This window comes from Eretmochelys imbricata, chromosome 23 (assembly GCF_965152235.1).
Source record: "Eretmochelys imbricata isolate rEreImb1 chromosome 23, rEreImb1.hap1, whole genome shotgun sequence".
Taxonomy (NCBI): Eukaryota; Metazoa; Chordata; order Testudines; family Cheloniidae; genus Eretmochelys; species Eretmochelys imbricata.
In genome coordinates, this window is record NC_135594.1 from 9077236 (window position 1) to 9100610 (window position 23375).

The window sequence follows — 23375 nt, forward strand, 5'->3', positions numbered from 1 at the left end:
TCCCTGGACCAGACTGGGAGTTGGCCTGGCAGCGGGGGAGTTAGATGGCTGGGGGAGCAGGTGGCTGGATTGAGGGCCAGGTGTGGGTGCACGGCTGGGAAGGGGCAGGTGGCTGGAGGGGAGGGTGGATGAAAGGGGAGGGGCAGTTGGCAGAGAAGCGCAGGGGGCGTTGGAAGAGGGGATGGGGCAGGTGAGCAGCAGCCCCTTTTCCCGCCATTTCTGCCCCACAGGGGCTGCGCGCGGTCCTTGGCCCCCAACGGTCTATGTTCAACAGTCCCCACTCTACTGGCCGCGGGAGGGCGCGCGCGCGGCTACCTGCGGGTCTCGCGCCCAATTCCAACCCGGGGCTCGCGCCTCCCAGCGCCCTTTCGCGGGGAAAATCCAACCCGTCGCGTTCCGACAGCCACCGAGCTCCTGACGTCACAACAGCCGACGTGCGCTGCGCGCGCAACCCAAAAACGAACGCGCTACGCCCGCTGGGAAATGTAGTCTTGGTAGCATCTGACGCTCGGGGCTCGCCAAACATACCCAGGGGCATGCTGGGAAATATAGCCTCACTCCTGCCATTGTCCAACTCACACCTGCCCAATCTACAGCCTGGCCTAGCTCTGTTACCTCTGCCCCCGCCCCCGGGGCACTCCCCCATGGTGCCCTATGGCGTCCCTGCACTCCCCTCCCCCCCGCATGGCCCATCTGCCCAGCTCCTGGAGTCCCCATGGTGCTGCCTTGGCCACGGTGCTGGGCCGGGGTCACAGGGCTGCTCCCCTCCCGCTCTGCCCAGGGCTAGCGCCAGGCCAAGCCACCTGCACACGCTGCCCAGGGTAGAGGTCCAGTCCAGGACTGTGTGGCTCTGCAGGCTCAGCCCCTTGGTGGGCACTGAAGGTGCCAGGGACTCTACTGGCTTCTTCCTGGGGGTGGCAGAGCAGTGCCCTCTGTCACTGCCAGGACAAGGCGCAGACATGACCCTGCCACTGTCCCATGGCATGAATCAGTTGCCAGACCTGACATCGAAATCAGCATCGGCACTGAGCAGCAGAGATAGCACATCTTGGAGCTGAGCAGGGCAGGTCACACCTCCCCTAGCTGAGCTAGGGGGGTTCAAGCTCTCCAGCTGCCCAGGCAAATGTCCCTGCACTGGTTACGCTATGGGCACTTTGGGATCTTTTCCACACACCCAGGCTGCTAGAGACGGACTTTTTAAAGCAATGAAAGCTGAGCCCGTGCCAAGAGCCAGCAGCTGGAGAGAGGTGGGGGCATGGCACCAGTTGACTCAGAGCCCTGGCACCACAGCAATGGGCACCAAGATGGGCAGCCCCAGACTGGGCCCTGAAGGAAACCACAGAGCCATCAGAGCACAAGGGAATTGAGGGAGGAGCTGTAAGCCAGGAAGGGTCAAAAAGGAAAATATATGTTTATTGAATAAAGTGTATTCTCTGTACAAAGAGCGTTACCTGGCATCATCCACAGACCCACCTCTGACAGCACAGACACCCCAGAGCATCACACCCCGCATGGCACCATCCACCAATCCGCTCTTGCCAGCGTAGACACCCTGAGCGTCATACCCCATATGGCATCATCCGCCCACGTGCCACTGCAGCACAGACACCCCAGAGCATCACACCCCACATGGCACCATCTGCCCACCTGCCACTGTCAGAGCAGACACCCCAGAGTGTCACATCCCACATGGCATCATCCACCCACCCGTGTCTGCCAGGCAGACACCCCAGAGCGTCACACCCCGTATGGCATCATCCGCCCACCCGCTTCTGCCACCACAGACACCCCTAAAGTGTCAAACCCTGCATGGCATCATCCATCCAAGCACCTCTGCCAGCACAGACACCCCAGAGCGTCACACCCCGCGTGGCACCATCCTCCCACCTGCCACTGCCAGCGCAGACACCCTTGAAGTGTCACACCCCACGTGGCACCATCCGCCCGCCCCTGCCAGCGTAGACACTCCCGAGCGTCACACCCCTCATGGCACCATCCTCCCTCCCACCACTGTCAGTGCAGACAGTCCAGAGCATCACACCCCACGTGGCGCCATCCGCCCACCCACCACTGCCAGCACTGACACCCTTGAAGTGTCACACCCCACATGGCACCATCCGCCCACCCCTGCCAGCGTAGACACTCCCGAGCATCACACCCCACGTGGCACCATCCGCCCACCCACCACTGTCAGCGCAGACAGTCCAGAGCATCACACCCCACGTGGCACCATCCTCCCACCCGCCACTGTCAGCGCAGACAGTCCAGAGCATCACAGCCCACATGGCACCATCCTCCCACCCGCCACTGCCAGCACGGACACCCCAGAGCATCACAGCCCACGTGGCACTGTCCACCCACCAACCTCTGCCAGCGCAGACACCCCAAAGTGTCACACCATGCATGGCATCATACACTCACCATCCTCTGCCAGCGCAGACACCCCAGAGCATCACACCCCGCATGGCACTATCCTCCCACCCACCTCTGCCAGTGCACACACCCCAAAGCGTCACACCCCACATGGCAACATCCACCCACCCACCTCTGCCAGCGGGATCAGGGTGCTCTCAGCTATGGGCCAGCAGTGCCCAGCCCACCATGAGTACACAGACACCTCGGGATCTCTACCCGGCCTGGGCTGCAGGTGCTCTGAGGTATGGGAAAGCAGCATCAGGCCCATGATAGGCACCCAACCCACTGCGGTCCCTGCCTGGCACTGGCTGTAGGTGTTCTCAGCTACAGGACAGCACCACCCGCCACTTTCTCTTTTTTGTGAAAACAAGTCAAACAGGACCAGCACCCAGGTATCCCATCCATCCTGACGTCATCGCGGGGCACCGCCATCATGGCAATGGGCTGGCTTCTCCCCTGCTGTGTGAGCTGCAGATGTGCAGCCAGCCCTGCACCAGTGCCTGTCCCCCTAACTTACATAGTAAGCACCCGGAGCAGCTGGGGTCCATGCCCCACGGCCCTAGCATGCGCCCAGAAGTGCTGCCCGGTTCCTGTGTAGCAGGCCAGGGTCGAAGAGCGCCAACCCAGTGCGCAGACGTGTGGCGAAGAGGTGGCGGCAGGGCAGCAGGCTGGAGGTGTAGATGGAGCAGGAGCAGCGCGTCAGGGCCTGGTCCATAGCGAACTCAGACAGGCCGTCGTGGAGCAGGTAGCCCTCGGCTGTCTCCTGGAAGTGGTAGCGGCCGTGCCGTGCAAAGCCCAGCTCCTCCTCGATCAGGCCAGCCGGCTCCGGCTTGCAGATGGCACGGTAGTGCGTGGCCAGCTCTCCCTCGTCCAGCTCGTGGGCCTCGCTGCCCACCTGCATGGCCAGCAGGTCCAGCATGCACTGGGCTACGGTGGGCGAGGGGCTGAGGGCTGCCAGCAGCCGGCGCTGGTGCTGCTTGAGCAGCTCGCAGGCGTTGACATTGCGGGCTGTCTCAAAGGCCCAGAACTGCACCCACATCTCGCTGCGCGGCTGCCAATGGCGCCGGAAGTAGCGCACAAAGCGCGGGGGAAGAATGGCCTTCATCTCCTGCACTGCCTGCTGGTAGGCGGCCGGCGACTTGGCCGCAGCCAGCCGGCAGAGCAGGGGCCAGATGCGCTCGTCTTCGGCAGCGCCCAGCTCCTGCGCCTTGCTAAAGAGCGTCTCCAGCACCTGGGAGCGACAGATCTGCACACGGGCGTTGGGCAGCAGCTCCTTCACCGCCTCCAGGTGGGCGATCTCCACGCCCAGCGTGATGCACCGCACCTGCAGCTTGACCTCAGGCACGCTCTGCACCAGCGAGGCCAGCGTGAAGCGTAGCAGGTCGGGCGTCTCCCGTTGCGTCAGGCAGTAGGCCACCTCGCGGCCGCACCCCGCCCCGTCCACGCACAGCACCGAATACAGGTCAAACTCCTCGTTCAGCCCCACCATGCGGTCGAAGAACAGCATGAGCGGGAAGCGCCGGCTCAGCGCCATCATGCGCGAGCTCAGGAAGAAGATAGTCTGGACGATGACCTTGTCCTCCATGAAGACCAGCTTGACCTTGGCACTGGGGTCACTGGCGAAGAGCCCGTCCAGCACTGTCAGCACGTCCAGCACCCCATGGTCACGGCTCTTACAGTAGGAGAGCAGGCGCCGCACGTCCGGCCCCCCCACAAACTGCTTGGAGATCTTGTTGGTGGTGCGCACCGGCAGGCACGAGTTGGCCATCAGGTAGCCCTTCTTGAAGTAGTAGGCAAACTCGATGGGGCACAAGGCATGGTTGTGGGCCAGCTGGCACTCGGTGACGATCAGCCGGTCCTTCTTGGGGCTCATCTTCAGCACAATGCTGGCGCAGCAGCCCTTCTGCTGCCCCCTGTGGGCAGAGAGAGAGGCTGAGCACGCCGGGACCCCAGCACACGCCTCACCCATGGGCCAGGAGGCAGCTGTGGGAGCTGGCAGAGCGGGGCCTATGCTCACCCCATGCCTGGCGGGTACCAGTGCAGGGCTGCAAAGGGGCCTGGCCAGCATATACCTGTGTGCATGGAGCCTCCATTAGCTCTAGTAGTAGGGGCCTGGCTCACCGGCTCACTGCCCTGGGGTGAGGGCACTCCACTGCAGGTCTCCTGGGGAGACCCCAGAGCCATGCCAGCTGGAGCTCAGATATTGTGCGGGCGGGGCTCCCAACTGGGGGGCTGAAGAGCCCAAGCAGGTTACTGCAGGGAAAGGATGGGACAGAGGGACCTACAGCATCGATTGGGACAGAGACAGGAAACAGGTACCTCTGCTCCCCTCTCTCATGAGGCAGGAACCAGGACATGGGCAATGAGACAGGCAGAAATCCTTCCCTCACAGTGCTATAGGCCTGGGGAACTCACTACCACAAGGAAGTGTGGGGCCAGGGCCGAGCAGGGCTCAAAATGGAGCTGCGCCTTTGTCTGGATAACAAGAACACCCAGCATTACTGAGGCAGTGTGGCCTACTGGATAGAGCTCTGCACTAGGCCACAGAAGAGCCGGGTTCTGTTCTCAGCTCTGCCTGGTGTATGCCCTTGGGCAAGTCCTGTCCCTTCTCTGTGCCTCAGTTTCCCCTCTGTACAGTGGGTAAAGCGCTGTGAGCTCTACAAGGGAAAGGACTAGATAAGAGCTGGGGACTGTTGTTAATTATTAGTCAGGATTAAATGGGGCAGGGAGATGACCCACCTCCCAGCCAGTCACAGATTGACAGGAGCCGGGGGGAGTTCCCTGGGGCAGGCTATGCCAGCACTCCCCACTGCGGGGATTCGCCACCCTCGGATATGGAGCTAGGCAGCCTGGGGCTGAGCCAGTCTGGCAGTGCCGAGGGATGTAAGCTTTGTCCCATCACAGCCTCACCCACATCAGACCGCGCTCCTGCCTAGGGTAACATGCACTGACAGCAGCCATGCACCTCTCAGCCCCAATGGGACATAGGAAAAGGCTAGAGAGGGATCCCGTGCCTGGGGTGTGGAGGGTTTTTATACAGGGATTCCTTGCCCGGTACTGTGATGCAACTGCCTCTGGGGTGGGACATGAGGGCTGTTTAAAAGTCACACAGAACCAATGCACAACAGTGGAGATCAGGAAGGGGAGTCAGACAGAGAACAGAAATGGGGGTTGTAGCCATCTTAGTGTTTCAACAGGATACCTGGGTTCTCACCCCAGCTCTTAAGGGAAGTCTCCATGGGATTGTTTTAACTACAAGCGAGGAAGACTACAATTTTACATCTAGATCAGCCACTCAGCTCCCTTCAGCACAGACCCCCTAGCGCCGGCCTGGGCATCGGGGCCAGCACTTACTGTCAGGGGAGAGTGCTCCCTACTGAGACCCACACAGCAAGGATATGGGCTCCAAGCCCTGGCCCAGTTAGACTCTGCTTTGCAGGTGGGCTCTGGTGGACACCACAATGCACAGGAGCCCCACGGGAGAGATAGTACATGCCCAGTTTGGCGCTGAACCGTCCTGCCCAGCTGTGTCCCTGTGCCTCCCCCAGCCCTTCTGCGTGTGCTGCCCCTCTGCCGAACTGCCCACCCCCCATGGCCCGCCCACAGTGGGTCCTCACCCCTGGTCGGGCTTGCTGGAGCCACGAAAGTCCTTGCAGACCAGGCGCACGGAGCTGTACTTGAGGGCCTCCACCACGTCGGGCCGTGGGGGCACCGTTGCCCACTTGCACTTGCTGAGCGGCACCGAGTTCTTCACAAAGAACAGGACCTTCCTGCGCTCACACCAAGCGTCGAAGAAGGCGCTGAACTCCTCCCACGAGAAGAACTCCTTCTCCTGCAGCTCGTCCTCCTCCATCCCGCGGGGTGGCTGGGCCTGCTGGGGACAGCTGGGGTCAGCACCGGGACAGGCAGGGTACAGAGCTCAGTGCTGGAGACCCACAGCACAACAGGCATCCCTCAGCCAGCCTCCTGACAAGGGACGGAGCAGAGGGGCACCAGGAAGGGGCTCACAGCTGCACAGACTCAGCCCCCCAGTCCACGTCCTCTGGGCACCTGCCCTTGCTGTTCAGCCCAACCAGCGCTGCCCCCCAGTAACTGCTGTGACTCCCCAGTATCCGCATCCCTCAGCCTCAGGGCAGCTCTGGTGTGACACTGAGAGAGGGGCAGGAGGGAGCTGGGGTATGTATCGAACCCCCACTGTGTATAGATCATGTTCCCCTGCAGCTTCACAAACCCCTCAGCCCGTGGGGCACCCCACACCAGCAGTCTGTTATCACACACGCCCATCGTCTGTCTCTCTCTCACACACACAAACACACACATTCAGCAGATTAACAGCTGGCTACATGACAGCTCTCCGAGCACAGTCATCCGTGGGACCCCCATCAAGTGGGCTCTGCAGGGACCAGCTCCCGGCCTGATGCTAGTCTGCATTTTCATCAGCGATCAGGCAGAAAATACAAACTCCCAGCTGAGAAGAGCACTGACGGCTGACATATAGACCAGCGAGCAGTAATCAGCAACAAGGCCAGGGCAGCCAGACCAGGCAAACTGCACAGCTTGGTCAGCTGGGCCCATTCAAACAGAGTGCGTTTAATGCAGCTTGATGTGAGGTCATGCGTCTAGGAACAAGGGATGCAGGTCACACTGACCGCACAGGGGCTGGCCCCTAGAAAGCAGGGACCCGGAAAGGGATTTAGGGCTCATAGGGGACAAACACCTCAACAGGGGCTCCTAAGGCAATGCTGTGGCAACAAGGGCAAAGGTGACCTTTGGCTGGATAGGGAGGTAGGAAGCAGTTTTCCCTCTGGGTACGGCATTGGTGGGGCAGGCCTTGGATTTCTGCATGCTGTTCTGGTGTCCATGTTTATAAAGGATGTTGAATAATTGTTGCGGGTGCATCCCCATCGCTCGCTGGATTCAGGTCCAGGCTGAATGCTCTTCTGGAAGCTGCTTTAGTCAGATACAAGTTATTGGGCCCAGCAGAGGAGGGTGACTAGCTGAACTCTTGGGCTGTGTTATATAGAAAGGCGGGTGGCACCTGTCATTGTTTCCATAGGCTGAGTTCTGTGCTGGTGGCATCTCAGGTTTTCTGGAACTAACCCCACCCCATGAGATTCCTCAGACAGACTAGCAGCTCTGGCAAATTTCACAGGCTGTATCGGCCAGGGGCCGCCATTTCCCCGCTTGGGTGAAGTTTCTGTGGCACAGTGCTCTCAGGTACCCTACAGCCACTGCACATCGTAATGAACTTCCCATCCCCCCCATGTCACAATCACACTGCCCCATTGTGTGTCACACTCCCATGTCATACACCCCTCATGTTTCACAGCCACAGCCTCCACTGTGTCACACACCTTGTCATACACCCTGAGTCATATACATATACCCTGGGGTCCCAATCGTATGCTCCCGTCACACAAATTCAGCCCCCTTTTAGTGTCAAATCCCCATGTCACACACCCCCTGTATCACACACAGAGCCCTTATTGTGTCACACCCTCCCATATCATACCCCTCTGTGTCACACACACAGTCCCTTCCCCACACCATAGATTCCAAATCCAGAAGGGACCACTGTGTTCATCTACTCTGACCTCCTGTATAGCACAGGCCAGAGACCTTCCCCAAAATAATTCCTAGAGCAGATCTATTACAAAAACATCCACTCTTGAGTCAAAAATGGCCAGTGATGGAGAATCCACCATGACCCTTGGGAAAGTCTTCCAATGATTCATTACTCTCAGTTAAAATGTACACCTTATTTCCGGTCTGAATTTGTCTAGCTTCAACTTCCACCCATTGGATCGTGTTAGACCTCCCTCTGCTAGACTGAAGAGCCCATTATCAGCTATTTGTTCCCCATCTAGGTACCCATAGTCTGTGATCATCCCCCCTTAACCTCTTCTTTGTTACACTAAACAGATTGAGCTCCCTGAGTCTCCCACTATAAGGCAGGTTATCCAATCTTTTAATCATTCTTGTGGCTCTTCTCTGAACCCACCGCAATTGATCAATATCCTTCTTGAATGGTGGAGACCAGAACTGGACACCAGTGCAAAATATAGGGGTAAAATACTCTACTCCTACTCAAGACTCCCATTTATGCATCCCAGGATTGCATTAGCTCTTTTAACTACAGTGTCACACTGGGAGCTCATATTCACCTGACCGTCCATCATGATCCCCAAATCTTTTTCAGAGTCACTGCTTCCCCGGAGAGTTCACCATGTAAATATGACCTGCATTCTTTGTCGCTAGATGTATACATTTACATTTAGCTGTATTAAAATGCACATTGTTTGCTTGTGCCCAGTTTACCAAACGAACCAGATCACTCCGTATCAGTGACCTGTCCTCTTCATTATTTGCTACTCCCCCAATTTTTGTATCAACTTCAAACTTTATGAGTGATATTTTATGTTAAACAGCAAAGGTCCTAGAACTGGTCCCTGCGGCACATACTGGAATCATACCCAACCAATGACCATTCCCCGTTTACAATTACACTTTGAGCCCTATCAAGCAGTTTTTAATCCATTCAATGTGGACCATGTTCATTTTATACTGTTCTAGTTTTTTAATCACAATGTCATGTGGTACCAAGTCAAACCTCTTACAGAAGTCTAAGTCTGTTACATCAACTTTATTACCTATATCAACCAAACTTGTAATCTCATCCACCAAAATCAAGTTAATTTTTCATGATGATTGGCATTAATTATAGTACCCTTCTTTATTTCTTTATTAATCAAGTCCTGTATCAGCTGCTCCATTATCTTGCCTGGAATTGATGTCAGGCTGACAGGGCTATACCTACACCGGTTACCCCCTTTTTAAATATTGGCACAACGTCAGCTTTCTTCCAGTCTTCTGGAATTATCCCAGTGCTCCAGGACGTATTAAAAAATCAACATGAACGGTCCAGCGAGCTCCTCAGCCAGCTCTCTCTCACACACCCCATCACACACCCGCTCCCAGCTGTCCACCCCTTGTGCTGCACTCCCCGAGCTGCTCGCCCAGCCCCATCGATTCCCAACCCCGCAACCAGCCCCAGCGCCTCTGCCCAGCCCTGCCACCCCGAGCCCTGCACGGAGCTGGGATCGGACCAGGAGGGACCCACCGACAGCCCCGAGCATCAGCTTCTGCCCTGTGTGGGTCCAGCCCTGAGCACCAGCCCCCCGCCCCGGTCAACCCCCGCCCCGGCCAGCCCCGAGCTGCAGCCCCAGCCCCGAGCTGCAGCCCGCTGCGGGTCCCGCCCAGCTCACCAGCCCGGCAGCACCAGGATGCTCCACAAGCAGCAACAGCCGAGACTAGAGCACCCAGCCCCCACAGTGCTCCGCAGCCCTCGCCCAGCCCCCGCTTCCCACAATGCACCGCGGCCCTCCCCTCAAGGGTCCCCCCCCTTCACTGCAGACCCAGCCCCCTAACCCTCCCCACAATGCTCCGCAGCCCTCGCCCAGCCCCCGCTTCCCACAATGCACCGCAGCCCTCCCCTCAAGGGTCCCCCCCTGCACTGCCGACCCAGCCCCCTAACCCTCCCCACAATGCTCCGCAGCCCTCACCCAGCCCCCGCTTCCCACAATGCACTGCAGCCCTCCCCTCAAGGGTCCCCCCCCTGCACTGCCGACCCAGCCCCCTAACCCGCCCCACAGTGCTCCGCAGCCCTCGCCCAGCCCCCGCTTCCCACAATGCACCGCGGCCCTCCCCTCAAGGGTCCCCCCCTGCATTGCCGACCCAGCCCCCTAACCCGCCCCACAGTGTTCCGCAGCCCTCGCCCAGCCCCCGCTTCCCACAATGCACCGCGGCCCTCCCCTCAAGGGTCCCCCACTGCACTGCCGACCCAGCCCCCTAACCCTCCCCACAATGCTCCGCAGCCCTCACCCAGCCCCCACTTCCCACAATGCACTACAGCCTTAAACGCCCCACAAGGCACTGCAGCCCTCGCCCCCTGCCAGTCTCCAGGATACACTACAAGCTGTCATCCAGCCCCAGTTCCCACAATGCACTGCTGTAGCCCTCCCCCAGCCCTCTGCCCAGCTCCCCCAATGCAGTGTAGCCTCCAAACCCTCTAGGTTTCAGAGTAGCAGTCGTATTAGTCTGTTTCCGCAAAAAGAAAAGGAGGACTTGTGGCACCTTAGAGACTAACAAATTTATTAGAGCATAAGCTTTCGTGAGCTACAGCTCACTTCATCGGATGCATGCAGTGGAAAATACAGTAGGGGGATTTTATATATACAGAGAACATGAAACAATGGGTGTTACTAAGCTCATGAAAGCTTATCCTCAAATGAATTGGTTAGTCTCTAAGGTGCCACAAGTACTCCTAACCCTCTAGGGAGCAATGACAGGGTGGGAAAAGCTGCAGCAGGGTCTCTAGGGAGTTGGAAGCCTCTGCCCACGGACTGTAGAGCTTTTGCCCTCCTTGTCTGGTACAGAGGCCAACTCTAGTGTGGATGCAGCACCACAGAGGGGTAACAGTGTGTGTCCTGGCATTGTCATCCCTGCATAGAGCAGACAGCATCTATGGACTGGGCTGGCTGATCAGTTGTGACACTGGCCCAGTGCCAAGGGGAGAGCAGAGCTAGTGAGTAGAAAGCTGGTTCCCCCAGTCCCGTTGCGGGACCCATACCAGGAGCTCTGTATCGTTCCCATCTGGGCACTGCCGTAAGGCGTGACAACACAGCAAGTGTATGGCCATGCTGAGAGCGCAGCGCCAGGGACCCATGGGAAAGGCCTAAAGACAGAGTTGGGATTTAGAGACTAGCATAACACCTGTGGGCAAAGATCAGCTGGCTTGCAACCTCTCCTTGTCGGGGGAATACGGGCACTGAGGCTGGACGGAAGGCACCCCGAGGCTACACAATGCTGGGGTGGAGTGAGGAAATGCACGTGCCCTCTGAGGCCTGGTCTGCACTACAAAGTTAGGCTGACAGAAGATGCCTTGCGTCAACCCATTTTTGCACGTGTGGCCCCCGCCGACATGTGTGCCCCATTACTGTGAGTAGCCAACCCATGTCCCCCAACAGCATGCAGCAGACCTGCTGAGGCTGATGCAGTGCAAACATACACACTACATGACGCTTGTTGACCCCAGCAGTCCTCTAGGAGCTGCCCCACCATGTCCAATTCCCTGTGACAGTGACTGCCCTGCTCACAACTGTGAACTCCACTGCCCAGGACCTGGGCTCACAGAGACCGGAAGCCATCTCCCCACTTCCGGTTTTGAAATGCCTTTTCCTGACAGCCCAGCTTGGCAAGCACACTTCTCCGCTCACCGTTGTTACATACAGGTGCACAACAAGCCATGCCAGAGGTGAATTACACCAGCTCCACACTCCTGCCTGGAGCAGACAGGAAATAGTGGATCTCCTGGGCCTGTGGGGAGAAGAGACTGTGCATACATAGCTACGGAACAGCTGCAGAAACATGGACATCTACACCCAGATTGCACAGCGGTACGACAGGGGTCAGCAGCAGTGCAATGTGAAATCAAAGGAATTTCGCCAGGGATACCACAAGACCAGGGAGGCCAACTGTCAATCTAGTGCTGCCCACCTGCCACTTCTGTAGGGAACCATGGCGGAGACCCCACCAGCATGCTGGGGTTACTTTGGAGGAGCCCGAGACAGAGAAGAGTGAGGAGGAGGGGGAGACGCACCAGAGGACTCCAGCCAAGCTGCAAGCCAGGACCACAGTCTAGCCAGTCCCGCCAGTCAAGCACGGATGAGGGGAGGGGAATGCAGGGAAGCACATGCATGCATTTTCCCTTACAGTGTTCAAGTTTAAAGATGGTGCCCGGCCCTTCCCCAAGTTAACCTGACACATGTATTGATGTTTCCTTGTTTACTCTCACGAGAAGAGGTAGTGGTGCAACAAACAGAGGTTGGGCTGGCATCTGCTTTTCATTCTCCTGTTGGGTTGTAGGCGGGGTCATGAGGAATGCTTTATGACCCTTGGATCCTCCTGAGAGATCTCCAGGAAAGGTTCATGCAGATTCTCTGCAATCCTCTCCCAAAGGTTTCTAGAGAGGGCTGCCTTGTTTCTTCCCCCACCGTAGGACACTATCCCATGCCACTCTGCAATGCGTTCGACTGGCACCATCGCAGTACACAGGCTATTGGCATATGGGCCTGGGTGGCTTCAGGACACCAGCAGCAGCTGAGATCTCTGTGCTTTGTGACCCTCAGGAGTGAGAGATCAGCTAAGATCACCACCACCTGTGGAAAACAGTGCCAGTATTCAGTGCCATTGCCCTGTACTCATACCTGTGGAATAGGGACCAAAATTTTACATCATCATGTCAGAGGAAATCCTCCCCCCACCCCCCAGCAGGCCATACTCACTAGGGCTGGGGCTGGAGAGCAGTGCTGTGCCGAGGCGCTCCAAAGCTCAAGTGTCGATAGGCATGTCTTGTTAAAAGGGTTTATGGGAGTAAGAGAAGGGAGGTTGGAAACATATAGTTCCCTTGTGACTGTAAATCCAGGGGTACAGTGATTGTTTTCATCATAGCTGCTGCCATTGCATCCTTGAGGCAAAGGAAGAAGAGGACTAGGGAGGACACATTCACTGAGACCCTGCAGCCACTGCTGCCTTGGACTGTGAATAAAGGCCCTGGATGGCCCACTTGACAGACAGCCTGGAGAAGGAAAGAGCAGACAGAAGAACAGCCCAGGAGTGCCAGCAAGACAAGGAGAGGCAACTGCACCAGGACATAATTGGACTTCTCAGGTAGGTAACAAACCAAACGCTGCAGATCCAACAATCTGACTCTCCACCCTTTGCAGTCCTTGGAGACCTCCAGTCAGTGCTCCCCACACCCCTCACCATATCATAGGACACCACAGGCCGCATCCTTACCCCTACTATGCCACACCGGGGGACAGGGAGGAAAACCATGGCTTGCCCCAGCTGCTGTATGCGTACCCACAACAGGCAGCATATGTGCACTCAAATGGACAGTAATGTTTACTTCCTTTCTAATTTTACATTTTCACCCCATTAAGTTATGTTAAAAATGGGTCTAACATGGCCTGCGGGTTTCTTTGCCCATTGATTTTCTGCACTGTTTTTTACCCACTCGATAAAGTTCTAATTTTGGAAAATCAAGTTTTCTTTATTAGTTCATGACACTTATTGCAGAATGGCCCTCAAAGCAAGCAGGACTTGGGCACATGCAGCAAGCGCCGCCGAGTTCACAACTCCAGAAAGGCACCTAGCCACATCTCTATATGTCCAGCAAGCATGATGCAGGTCCTAGCAGCACTCAAAGCGCTAGGCCCGAAAACACTCCACACAGAACGCTGCTGTGGCTAACCGTTACAGTGCTTTCAAAGCCTCCCTCAACTGCACAGCTCCATGCTGGGCTCTTGTACTGGCCCTTGTGTCTGGCTGTTCAAGCTCAGCAGAGAGCCACCCCAGCTCTGCCCTTCACCCTGCCGGCAGCTTTCCCCCCTTCACCTCACAGGACACAGCAGGCAGCTGTAAGCCACAGGGGTATTTTTTGCACGGAGATCCAACTTACTGAGTAAACAATGCCAGCGCCCTATCCCAAAAGCACATTCAGCTGTCATTCTGCAACTGCTGAGCGGAAAAAAGTTGAACCCTTCCTTGGCGCTGTCGATGCGGCCGCTGTACGGCTTTATGAGCCGGGGCTAGGCTGTGTTGTCAAATGCGGAAGGCTGAAGGGTCGTTGCTGTGGTGACACAGTCCAGGGCTGCTTTGAGTTGTTACAGCTGCTCCATGTCTTTGCCGTAAAAAAGCCAGTGTTCTCAATGCAAGCATAAACTCCCCCTAGCTAATTCCACAGACCTCGGTGTTATTCAAGAATGACTACCGGCACTGCTCTTTGACAAAGGCACTCGGCCAGGTTTAGTGCCCTCAAGACACAATCCTAGCACCCCATAGGAGCTACAGGCATGCTAACACGAGTGCCCTGTGGCAAGGAGCGATTCAGTCAGTTGGAGGAATTTCTGCTCTCCCACAGGCCGCACAAAGAGATAAAGCGAGGCACCCCAGTATTTATGGACTGAGACAAACAACTCTCCCTGGTTCAGGACATCTGCTTCTTACCTCCCCTGGTATCATGCTCCTGGGACAAAACATCCTGGTCTGGTGTTAGCTCAGGATGGCCCTGGACTAATCGTCTGGAGTGTGTTTTCACACATACCTCGTATCTGTTGCTTCTCAGGGGGGGCCTGTATTTTAGCAACACTAGTGATATTTTTGCCAAGATCATACAGTAAACTCGTAAACAGCTACTTTAACACAGGACCTAACTTTGACTCAGTCTCTGGTTCAGGCCTCAAATCTTATACCTGGCCCAGAACTTCAGGCTCTCTCTCTCCGACAGGCTGGTCCCCCAGGATCATTATTGGCATTTCAAAATCGCCAACGGTAATCTGCCAGTCAGGAAAGAAAGTCCCTGCTTGCAGCTTTCTGCACTGTCCTGTGTTCTTAAAGACATGTGCGTCATGCTCCTTCCCTGACCAGCCTACACTGATGATCCACCCAACACTTGCACAATCATAAAAAAGCCCTTTCTGTTGATGTCCCCTGTGACAAGGCGGGCTGCTGCCAAAATAGGGATGTACATGTTGTCTATCACCCCACTGCAGTTTGGGAACCCCATTGCTGTAAATCCATCCTCTATGTCCCGCACATTGCTGAGAGCCACAGTCCTGTGCAGCAGGAGACAAGTAACAGCCCTACACGCCGCATGACAATGACCCATGTAATGACGTGGCGCCCACCTTCCTTCCTGGTTGGGTGTGTCTGCAGTCTTTAAATTGGTACCTTGCTTGGAGGACTCCTCTACTGCTCCTTTTCTGGGATGGGTGCAGCAGGACCCTGAGGCCCATCACCCCCCATAGTGGATTTTCCAACTCCAGAATGATTCCCACTGACCGGCAGCAATCCAGCATTGCAAGAGTCCAGAGCGTGATCTCCACACACTTCTCCATTGTCAGTGCAGCCTTCTGGTGTGCCTGCACGGGGGGGCTGGGGCACGCTCAGCACATAGATCCAGGAACGTGGCCTTTCCCACCTGAAAGCTCTGCAGCCACTGCTCGTCGTCCCAACCTGCATCACAATGCGATGCCACCAGTCGGTGCTCATTTCTCGGGCCTGGAAGCAGTGCTCCGCTGTGAATGCCACAGACAATCCTGAACTGTTTGTTGCTGTCCCTCAGCAAAGTGTCCTTGAAGAAATCTCACGTCCCCCATTATTGCGGCTCTTCCTGCCGGTCTGCACATACAGAACTGCACATCCTGGGTTTGTAATGTTCATGAGAACAGTGCAGAGCACTGCAGGCTCCGTGCTTCCCTCACAGACGGCAGAGACAGAAGAGTGACAAAAGGGTTTGGGGATTTTTAAAAAAAGACAGGAAAATGATGGGATATGGATGGCATTATGGGATGGCGAAAGTTGCAAGCTGGGAACTTGACCCCCTAGTTCCCAGATCCCTGCACAAGTCATACCTGTCCCACAATAGATTGTGAAAATTTCCCAAAAGGCATTGTGCCGGACAGCAGCTCATGGCCGTGGGATACCTGCCCGTGGTGCACCACACTGTGCCTCGACACAAGCACTCCTGTGGGGTATGTGGAGCACCAACACAAGCAGCCAAGTATGCACCCGCCCGAGCAATATACAGACTTCAGCAGTTGTATGCCTCGTGCAACGTGCGTGGACTTTAGCAGTTGTATGCCTTGTGTAACAGTCTGCAGTGTTAGACACAGCCTGTGAGTGTCTTCAGTTAATGGACTATAAGGCCAGAAGGGGCCCAGTCTGGTTTCTGCATCACCCAGGTTGGGCAAACCCGACCAGTGAGCCCTGCCTACTGACCTCTGACAGGGCTACAGCAAATACATGTGGTCCTGATGTACTGACTGCCCGGGATGCAGAATCTCCCATGTTCCAGGCCAGTTGTTCTGTCAGTTCCTCTCCCTGGTAAACATTGGCCTCTTATTGATAGTCTGGGATTATCCAGCTTCAGCTCCAGCCAGGCTTTGCCTTTGCTGGGGGAGCACAGAGCCCCCTGCTCTCTGAAATCTCCTCCCCGGGCAGGTACCCAGCAGCACGGAGATGCTGAATCCACTGAGATCCTTCAGCCTCTACCTGCCAGGCAGGTTCCCAGCTCCCCCTTCTTGTAGCTCTTCTCCAACCCCTTCCCACTCATCCCTGTCTTGTTTGCAATGAGGACATCCTCTGTCTAGCTGCCTGGGTGCTATCTCGCTCTCATATGTGGGTCACCTGATTTGGGATCAGATGGGAATTTCCCAACAGGTCAGACTGGCAGGGGCTTTGGGGGGGTTTCACCCTCCTCTACAGCCTGAGGCATGGGTTACCTGCTGGGATCCATTGGGCAGATCTCACCTGATCAATTCCCTGCCATTGCCCTCGGTCTCACCTCTCTGCCTGACACACAGAAATCAGTGCCCTGAGGACTGAAATGCTTTCATCTGACTGAAGTCCCTGGGCTCGGTCCAGGGGTATCTGTGTGCAGTGAAACACCTGGGCCATGCAGATTAGAACAGATGAGCCCATTTGGCCTTAAACTGTGTGAAACTATGAATATACACTGTACCCAGTACCAGTCTCACTAACATGATCCCCTCCCCCTGCTGATCCAGCCCAGCCATGCACTCACCCTCTTAGACACAGCCCACGCTGGGAGCCTTGGGCAGTTCAATTCCAATAGGACCCTGCCATCCTTTGCAGTATCCCTGCTCTCCAGGACACAAGCCCCACATCCGGCACGCGACCCCTCCTCTTGGTTCCTAGATGTGTGCCCTTGCCCCTGGCCATGTTGAGGTGCATGCTGTTTGGATGCACACACTGTACCAACGATGCAGCTCACCCTGCAGTACTGTGTGTCCCCTGCGTTACTCACCACTCCCGCACTGTCTCACCTGTATGCTTCACCAGCAATGGGCCTATCTTTCCTTCCAGCTCAACAATACAGCCATTGCCCAACCCTGGGTCGAGACCAGAGCAAAGCGGGACACCCCCCAGGGGTGACTAGTCCCCCTTTATCAATTGTCCCTATAGCACAATGATCGCCTTGCGCTCATTGCTGTCAATTATGGGGCGGGGGGGGGGGGGGAAGAGAGCCAGGACTCCCCGGTTCTATTCCTGGCTGTGGAATGGGAGTGGTTATCTAGTGGGGTGGGAGGCACTGGGTCAGTTGGGCTTGGGTCACGATTGAGTGGTACTTGCAGATCTTGGGCATGAGAGGGGTGCAAGGTCACAGTGATAGTGACCCCATGACCTGCTCCCATCCCATTCCCCCTCTGGCAAATGGGGCTCCTCTCGTTCCCTGGCCACACACGGAGCAGGCCCTGTGGGCAGGGGCTCTCCCCTTGGGTACCACCACCCTCAAGGGCTTCCCTCAACGGGAGCAGGCCAAAACCATGACCAGAACCCACCTGCCCTTGCCTGGGTGCGGGTGGGGCTGGCAACCAGGCTGGGGTGGAGGGTCGCCCCTGCTGCCCTTCCTGCTTGACTGGGACCCAGCTCCTCCCTCAGACAGAGGAGCTGATATTCCCAGGGTCCCCCGTGAGGCCAGCTGAGGGCTCCCACTCCTTGCTCCTGCTCCCTCTGCAGGCCCCAGGACATTCTGGGACCAAGACAAAGCAATGACAAGAGCTCAGGGCTCATCCATGGGGTATGCTGAAGGGCTGTCAGGCTGCCCCCACTGGCACCACAGGCTGAATGTGGGGCTGGCCTCTCGCTGGACAGGGGGCCATGGTGAAGTCCCTGGGACAAAGTGGGAATGTCCTGTAATATTTGACCACAATATGGGCCTCAGTTTCCCCTCTCTGTCACATCATTATGGTGGGGATTGTTTGCTCTCAGGGCCTCCTAAGAGTATGTCCACACGACACCCCCACGTCTGGCCCCTGCCAGCTGACTCAGCTGTTGAACTGCAGCGCAGACTTCCGTGCTCAGGCCGGCACACCGGCTCTATTACCCTGCAGGGTGGGAGGGGCCCAGAGCTCACCCAAGCCCAGAAGCCTAAACTACAATTGAACAGGCACGTAGCTGGAGTCAGCTGGCACAGGCCAGTTGCGGGTGTCCAACTGCAGTGTAGACATGCCCTAAGAGACATAGGTAGGAAGGCATCCAGCTGCCTGAGCTAAGATGGGTCACTGAAAGGCCAATCGTCCGTGCAGACAATGGCAAACCCAGTCCCCAGGACAGGGACACCTAGCACCCAACGCCCCAGAGGGAAGCTGGGCACAGACTGGGGAGGTGGGGGACAAGGGCTGGCTGCTGGAACGAAGTGGGACTCTCCCCTGGGAACTGACCAAGGCAGTCAGACGGGGGGAGACAGAGCTGAAACAATGGGGTTCCCTACAGCTCGGCTGAGCTCTGGGCTGACCAGAATGGGCTCTGCTTTAACCTCCAGCTCTCTGTTCTGAGCCAAGGATGGCCTGTGCTGTGTGCCGCTGAGTAACAAACCCGACAGCTTTCACAAACCTGGCCAGTGTCGCTGTCAATCCCAGCTGAGGTGCACTGCCCCTGCAGAGGGAACCTCTCTCTCCCAGGAGTCTGTTTCCCTGGGCAGGGGCGGGGCCCTGAGGACAGGGCAGGGAGCCCCCACCCCACCCCTGGCTGGACCGTGTCACAGACAGCGCTTTCCCAAAGGCATTTTATTGATGGGAAGTTTATAAAGAGTCACGTCCACAACCAGACCCACCCCCCATTCCCTGACCCTCCCAGGCACACCCATGCCCCTTCTCACTGTCCTGAGGCCTCGCTCCTCCAGCCTTGTGCCGTGGGGACTTGCCCTTCCCACACGTCCCCCCCAGTCCCATACCCTGGGCCTGTGGGCAGACAGTTCTCTCCTCCGCCCACAGGAACCTCCTCCTCTCCACCCCCAGAGCGGTGCTGTGGGAGCAGCTCGGAGGCTGTCGGTCCACGTGGCACCCATGGGCTAGGAAGTGGCTGGCGGGGGGTGCAGCACCCCTGTGCTAGAAGGTGCCAGTCTGTGCAGCACCCCCAGCACTAGGAGGCAGCTGAGTGGGGCCATGCCATGCCCCAGGGCTAGGAGGTGCCAGTCTGGGCTGCGCCTCTGGCGCTAGGTGTCCTGCCCCTCGCTTCCCGATGAGGCGTGCAGCAAGCCGGGGTCGTAGAGGGGCTGCCCAGTCCAGAGGCGGGTGGCGAAAAGGTGGCGGCAGGGCCGGCGGCTTGAGACGTATATGGAGCAGGAGCAGGCGGCCAGGTCACGGCTCACCAGGAAGGAGCAGATGCCGCCATCCAGCAAGAAGCCCTCGGGCACCTCCTTGACGTGGTAGTTGGCGTGCTTGGCCAGGCCAAGCTCCTCAGCGATGAGCGCAGCACTGTCGGGCGGACACACGGCCCGGTACAGCTCCGACACCCGCTCTTCATTGAGCGCCGCCATCTCCACCCGCAGCGCCTGCAGCTCCAGCAGCCCCCGCACGCAGGCCGCCAGCCCCAGGGGCGGGCTCAGCACCGAGCGCAGCTTCTGCTGGTGGAAGCTCATGTGCTCCAGGAAAGGGCAGTCGCAGTTGCGCTCGAAGGCCCAGCACTCCGCCCACGTGCCCTTGTTATGGTGCCAGTGCTCCAGGTAGTACTGCAGGAAGGGCAGCGGCGCCACGTCCTCCAGGTCGCTCAGGTACTGGCTGTAGACGCGAGGCGAGCTGGCGTTGGCCATGTTGTGCAGCAGGTTGCGCACCTTGTCCTCCTTGGGCACGGCCAGCTCGCGCGCCTTGCGGTACAGCGCCTCCAGCACCTGCAGCCGGCAGATCTGCACCCGAGCACAAGGCAGCACCTCCTCCACCGCGTCCACATCCGTGATGCCCGCCCCCACAGTCAGACACTTCACCTTCAGCTTGATGTCAGGCGCGCTCTGCACCAGGGAGGCCACAATGAAGATGACCAGATCGGGCACGCCCCGGCGGGCCACGCAGTAGGCGCACTCGCGGCCCCGCCCGTTGCCATCCTGGCAGAGCACCGAGTAGAGCTCGAACTCGCTGTTGATGCAGGCCGCCTTGTCCATGTAGAGGCAGCGGGGGAAGCGCTGCACCAGCCCCCGCATGTGCGATGTGGCCAGGAAGATGCTGTTGAGCACGGCCACGTCCTCCTGGAAGACCAGCTTGACCTTGGCGCCCGGGTCGCTCTTGAAGAGGCCATCCAGCTGGCTCAGCAGCTCGCACATGCCCTTGTCCTTGGCCTTGCTGTAGTCCTCCAGGTTCCAGATCAGGTCAGGTGCCAGAAACCGCTTGGACACGCTGTTGGTGATGCGGATGGGCAGCCCCATGCTGGCCTCCAGCTGGTGACGCTTGAAGTAGTGAGCAAACTCCACCTCTGACAACTTGTGGTTGTGCTCCAGGCTGGCCTCAATCACCACCAGCCGGTCCTTCTTGGGGCCCAGTCGCAGTGTGATGGAGGCCGGGCAGTCGATCTTCTCGCTGCTGGGGAGGGGAAACAGAGGGGTCAGCATGGGACAGCCATATGGGGGTGGGGGGGAAAGGGGGGAGGGACAGCCTCTAGGGTCTGGCAGAAGGGGTGAGCCTGAAGCAGATAGACATCACCCGCTGTTGCCAATGATGTGGGCAGTGGAAGTCACTCCGGCAAGCTGCCCACGTTGGCACCTTGTGCCCAACCCATCCCTTGACCTGGGGGGACTAAATGGAGAGGGGCCGTGGCCCCATGGGGCGATGTTGCCAGGTGCCACAGAGCACAGAACCAGGGAGAGGGGCTCAGGCTGTAAACTGCTGCCTCCAGGGCATGCCAGGGAGCCCCATCACCAGCACAATTAACACTGGTCATGGCCCAGCCTGGAGACCTACTGGCGAGGCCAAACGCAACCCAGTAATGCGCAGCAATCCCCTGGCAAGGCTAATGGCAGCTCCCCCAGGCCCAGGCAGGGCCCCCTCCACCACCACAGCCAGGGGAACATGACAGGCCCCCAGCCGCACTGGGGGAGAGCAGAGCGCCATGTAACAGCAGAGTCAAGATAGTGGCAGGCAAGATCTGCCAGCAGAACCTAAATGCTGCAGAGTATGGACTTAGTTGGGGCGCACAGCGCCGCAGCGAGCCCTAAGGCGCCCCACTCACAGCCGGTTGCGTTGCACGGTGCTCTGGCCCACGTAGGTGCCGCTGTGCTTGCAGATGAGGCGGACGAAGCGGAAGCGCAGGGTGGCGGCCAGGCTGGGCTGGTAGTGCAGCGGGTTCTGGCGCAGCGAGATCAGCGGCTTGAGGCTGGCGATGATGAACAACACCTTGTGCTTCTCGCACCAGTCGTCGAAGAAGCTGCTGAACTGATGCCACGTGTGGAACTCCTGGCCCAGGCCCAGGTCCCCCATGGCCCTGCGGGCAGAGGGTGGGCGTGGGGAGCCACTGCCACTGCTGCAGGGGACACAAGACAGCGTCAGCTGGGCAGGGGGGAAATGCAGCCTCCCGTCCACCCCGAACCAGCCTGCCCTGCCTGGCCCCTTCCTGCTGCCGGGTCCCAGCCTCCCGACACTCCCCATACCCCGCTCCGGGCAATGGGACCAGCCCCCCGACGGGCAACGGGCCCGGCCCCCCCGATGCTCCCCACCGGGCAACGGGCCCGGCCCCCCCCCCCCGACGCTCCCCGGGCCCCCCTCCGGGCAACGGGCCCGGCCCCCCCCCCCCCGACGCTCCCCGGGCCCCCCTCCGGGCAACGGGCCCGGCCCCCCCCCCCCGACGCTCCCCGGGCCCCCCCTCCGGGCAACGGGCCCGGCCCCCCCCCCCGACGCTCCCCGGGCCCCCCTCCGGGCAACGGGCCCGGCCCCCCCCCACCCAGGACGCTCCCCGGGCCCCCCTCCGGGCAACGGGCCCGGCCCCCCCCCCCAGGACGCTCCCCGGGCCCCCCTCCGGGCAACGGGCCCGGCCCCCCCCCCAGGACGCTCCCCGGGCCCCCCTCCGGGCAACGGGCCCGGCCCCCCCCCCCAGGACGCTCCCCGGGCCCCCCTCCGGGCAACGGGCCCGGCCCCCCCCCCAGGACGCTCCCCGGGCCCCCCTCCGGGCAACGGGCCCGGCCCCCCCCAGGACGCTCCCCGGGCCCCCCTCCGGGCAACGGGCCCGGCCCCCCCCCCAGGACGCTCCCCGGGCCCCCCTCCGGGCAACGGGCCCGGCCCCCCCGACGCTCCCCGGGCCCCCCTTTGGGCAATGGGCCCGGCCCCTCCGACGCGGCCCCCCTTGCCATGGCCCCAACCCCCGACGCTCCCGGTGCAACGGACCCGGCCCCCGGTACCTGCCGAGCTCCCTCCCGTCCCGGGGGCCCGGGCACCGGGGCTCCTCCCCCACAATGCACCGCGCGCGCGGCGGCCGGGAGCCGGGACAGGACAATGCCTCGGTGTCCCAGCGTGCACCGCGCGTGGCCCGGGGGCGGGGGCGTCTCTCCGTGGCCGTGCGGGCCCGGGGGCCGGGGGCTCGGACCGGGCGGGTGGGGGGCAGCGTCTGGACGGCAGGACTGGGGGCGCGGGGGCGTTGTGGGGCCGTGTCCGCGTGTGCCCGGGGCTGTGCGTTGTGCACACGCGGGCACTAGTGGGTGTGCCGGGCGGGTGTCCGTGGGTGGGCGGCCTGGGGGGTGAGGGTGCTCTCACCAAACGGTGGCCAGATCTGGCCATTCCACCCAAAAATCTGTTTAATCAACTCGAAGGTTTGGGACTTTTCCTGTGGGAAACCCATTCGTTTATCCCGCTAACCCAGAACGAGCTCTCGCCTTAAACCTGCACCTGGCCCGGGCCCGCACCCTGATCCGAACCCCCTTCGAACACCCCTCCGAGACCGAACCCCAGCTAAGGAGCTGACCTGGTCGCAGATCTCTGTGACTTCTTCCGTCAGCTTCAGCCCCTCTCGGGCTTCAGCCCTGGGCGGCGGGCTCCGCTTCAGCCCCGCCGTCACCAGACCCTGGTTTTGTACAGTTTTCCTGTGACTGCACCAGGAATTTTGTTTAATTTTACCGT

The 23375-nt window shown here is 59.1% G+C and overlaps 2 protein-coding genes across 3 annotated transcripts in view; both read right to left on the minus strand.

Moving 5' to 3' along the window:
* LIG1 (DNA ligase 1) overlaps window positions 1-9706 on the minus strand; it is a 27668-nt gene extending 17962 nt beyond the window's left edge. The window contains exon 1 of one of the 2 annotated variants that reach the window (XM_077840119.1): window positions 9681-9706. The gene's annotated coding sequence lies outside the window, so the exon portion shown is untranslated. Of the gene's footprint in view, window positions 1-315; window positions 1005-9680 lie in introns of those variants that run through there. The other variant, XM_077840118.1, reaches the window with a different exon arrangement.
* On the minus strand, window positions 1388-22732 carry ZSWIM9 (zinc finger SWIM-type containing 9). The gene is made up of 5 exons (XM_077840778.1): window positions 22661-22732; window positions 21499-21789; window positions 19497-20852; window positions 6033-6299; window positions 1388-4328 (listed from the first exon to the last, which is right to left on the minus strand). The coding sequence occupies exons 2-5, from the start codon at window positions 21744-21746 to the stop codon at window positions 2975-2977; spliced, it is 3225 nt and encodes a 1074-aa protein (XP_077696904.1). The 5' UTR covers window positions 21747-21789; window positions 22661-22732; the 3' UTR covers window positions 1388-2974.
* Between the last annotated feature and the right edge of the window lie 643 nt (window positions 22733-23375).

Coding starts and splice junctions, on each gene's coding strand:
- ZSWIM9 (XM_077840778.1), bottom strand. CDS start 21,746: ATGGGGGACCTGGGCCTGGGCCAGGAGTTCCACACGTGGCATCAGTTC. Junction 6,300..19,496: donor AGCGAGGGGCAGGACACCTA/GCGCCAGAGGCG, acceptor TGCTGACCCCAG/CTGTCCCCAGCAGGCCCAGC. Junction 4,329..6,032: donor TCCAGCAAGCCCGACCAGGG/GTGAGGACCCAC, acceptor CTCTGCCCACAG/GGGGCAGCAGAAGGGCTGCT.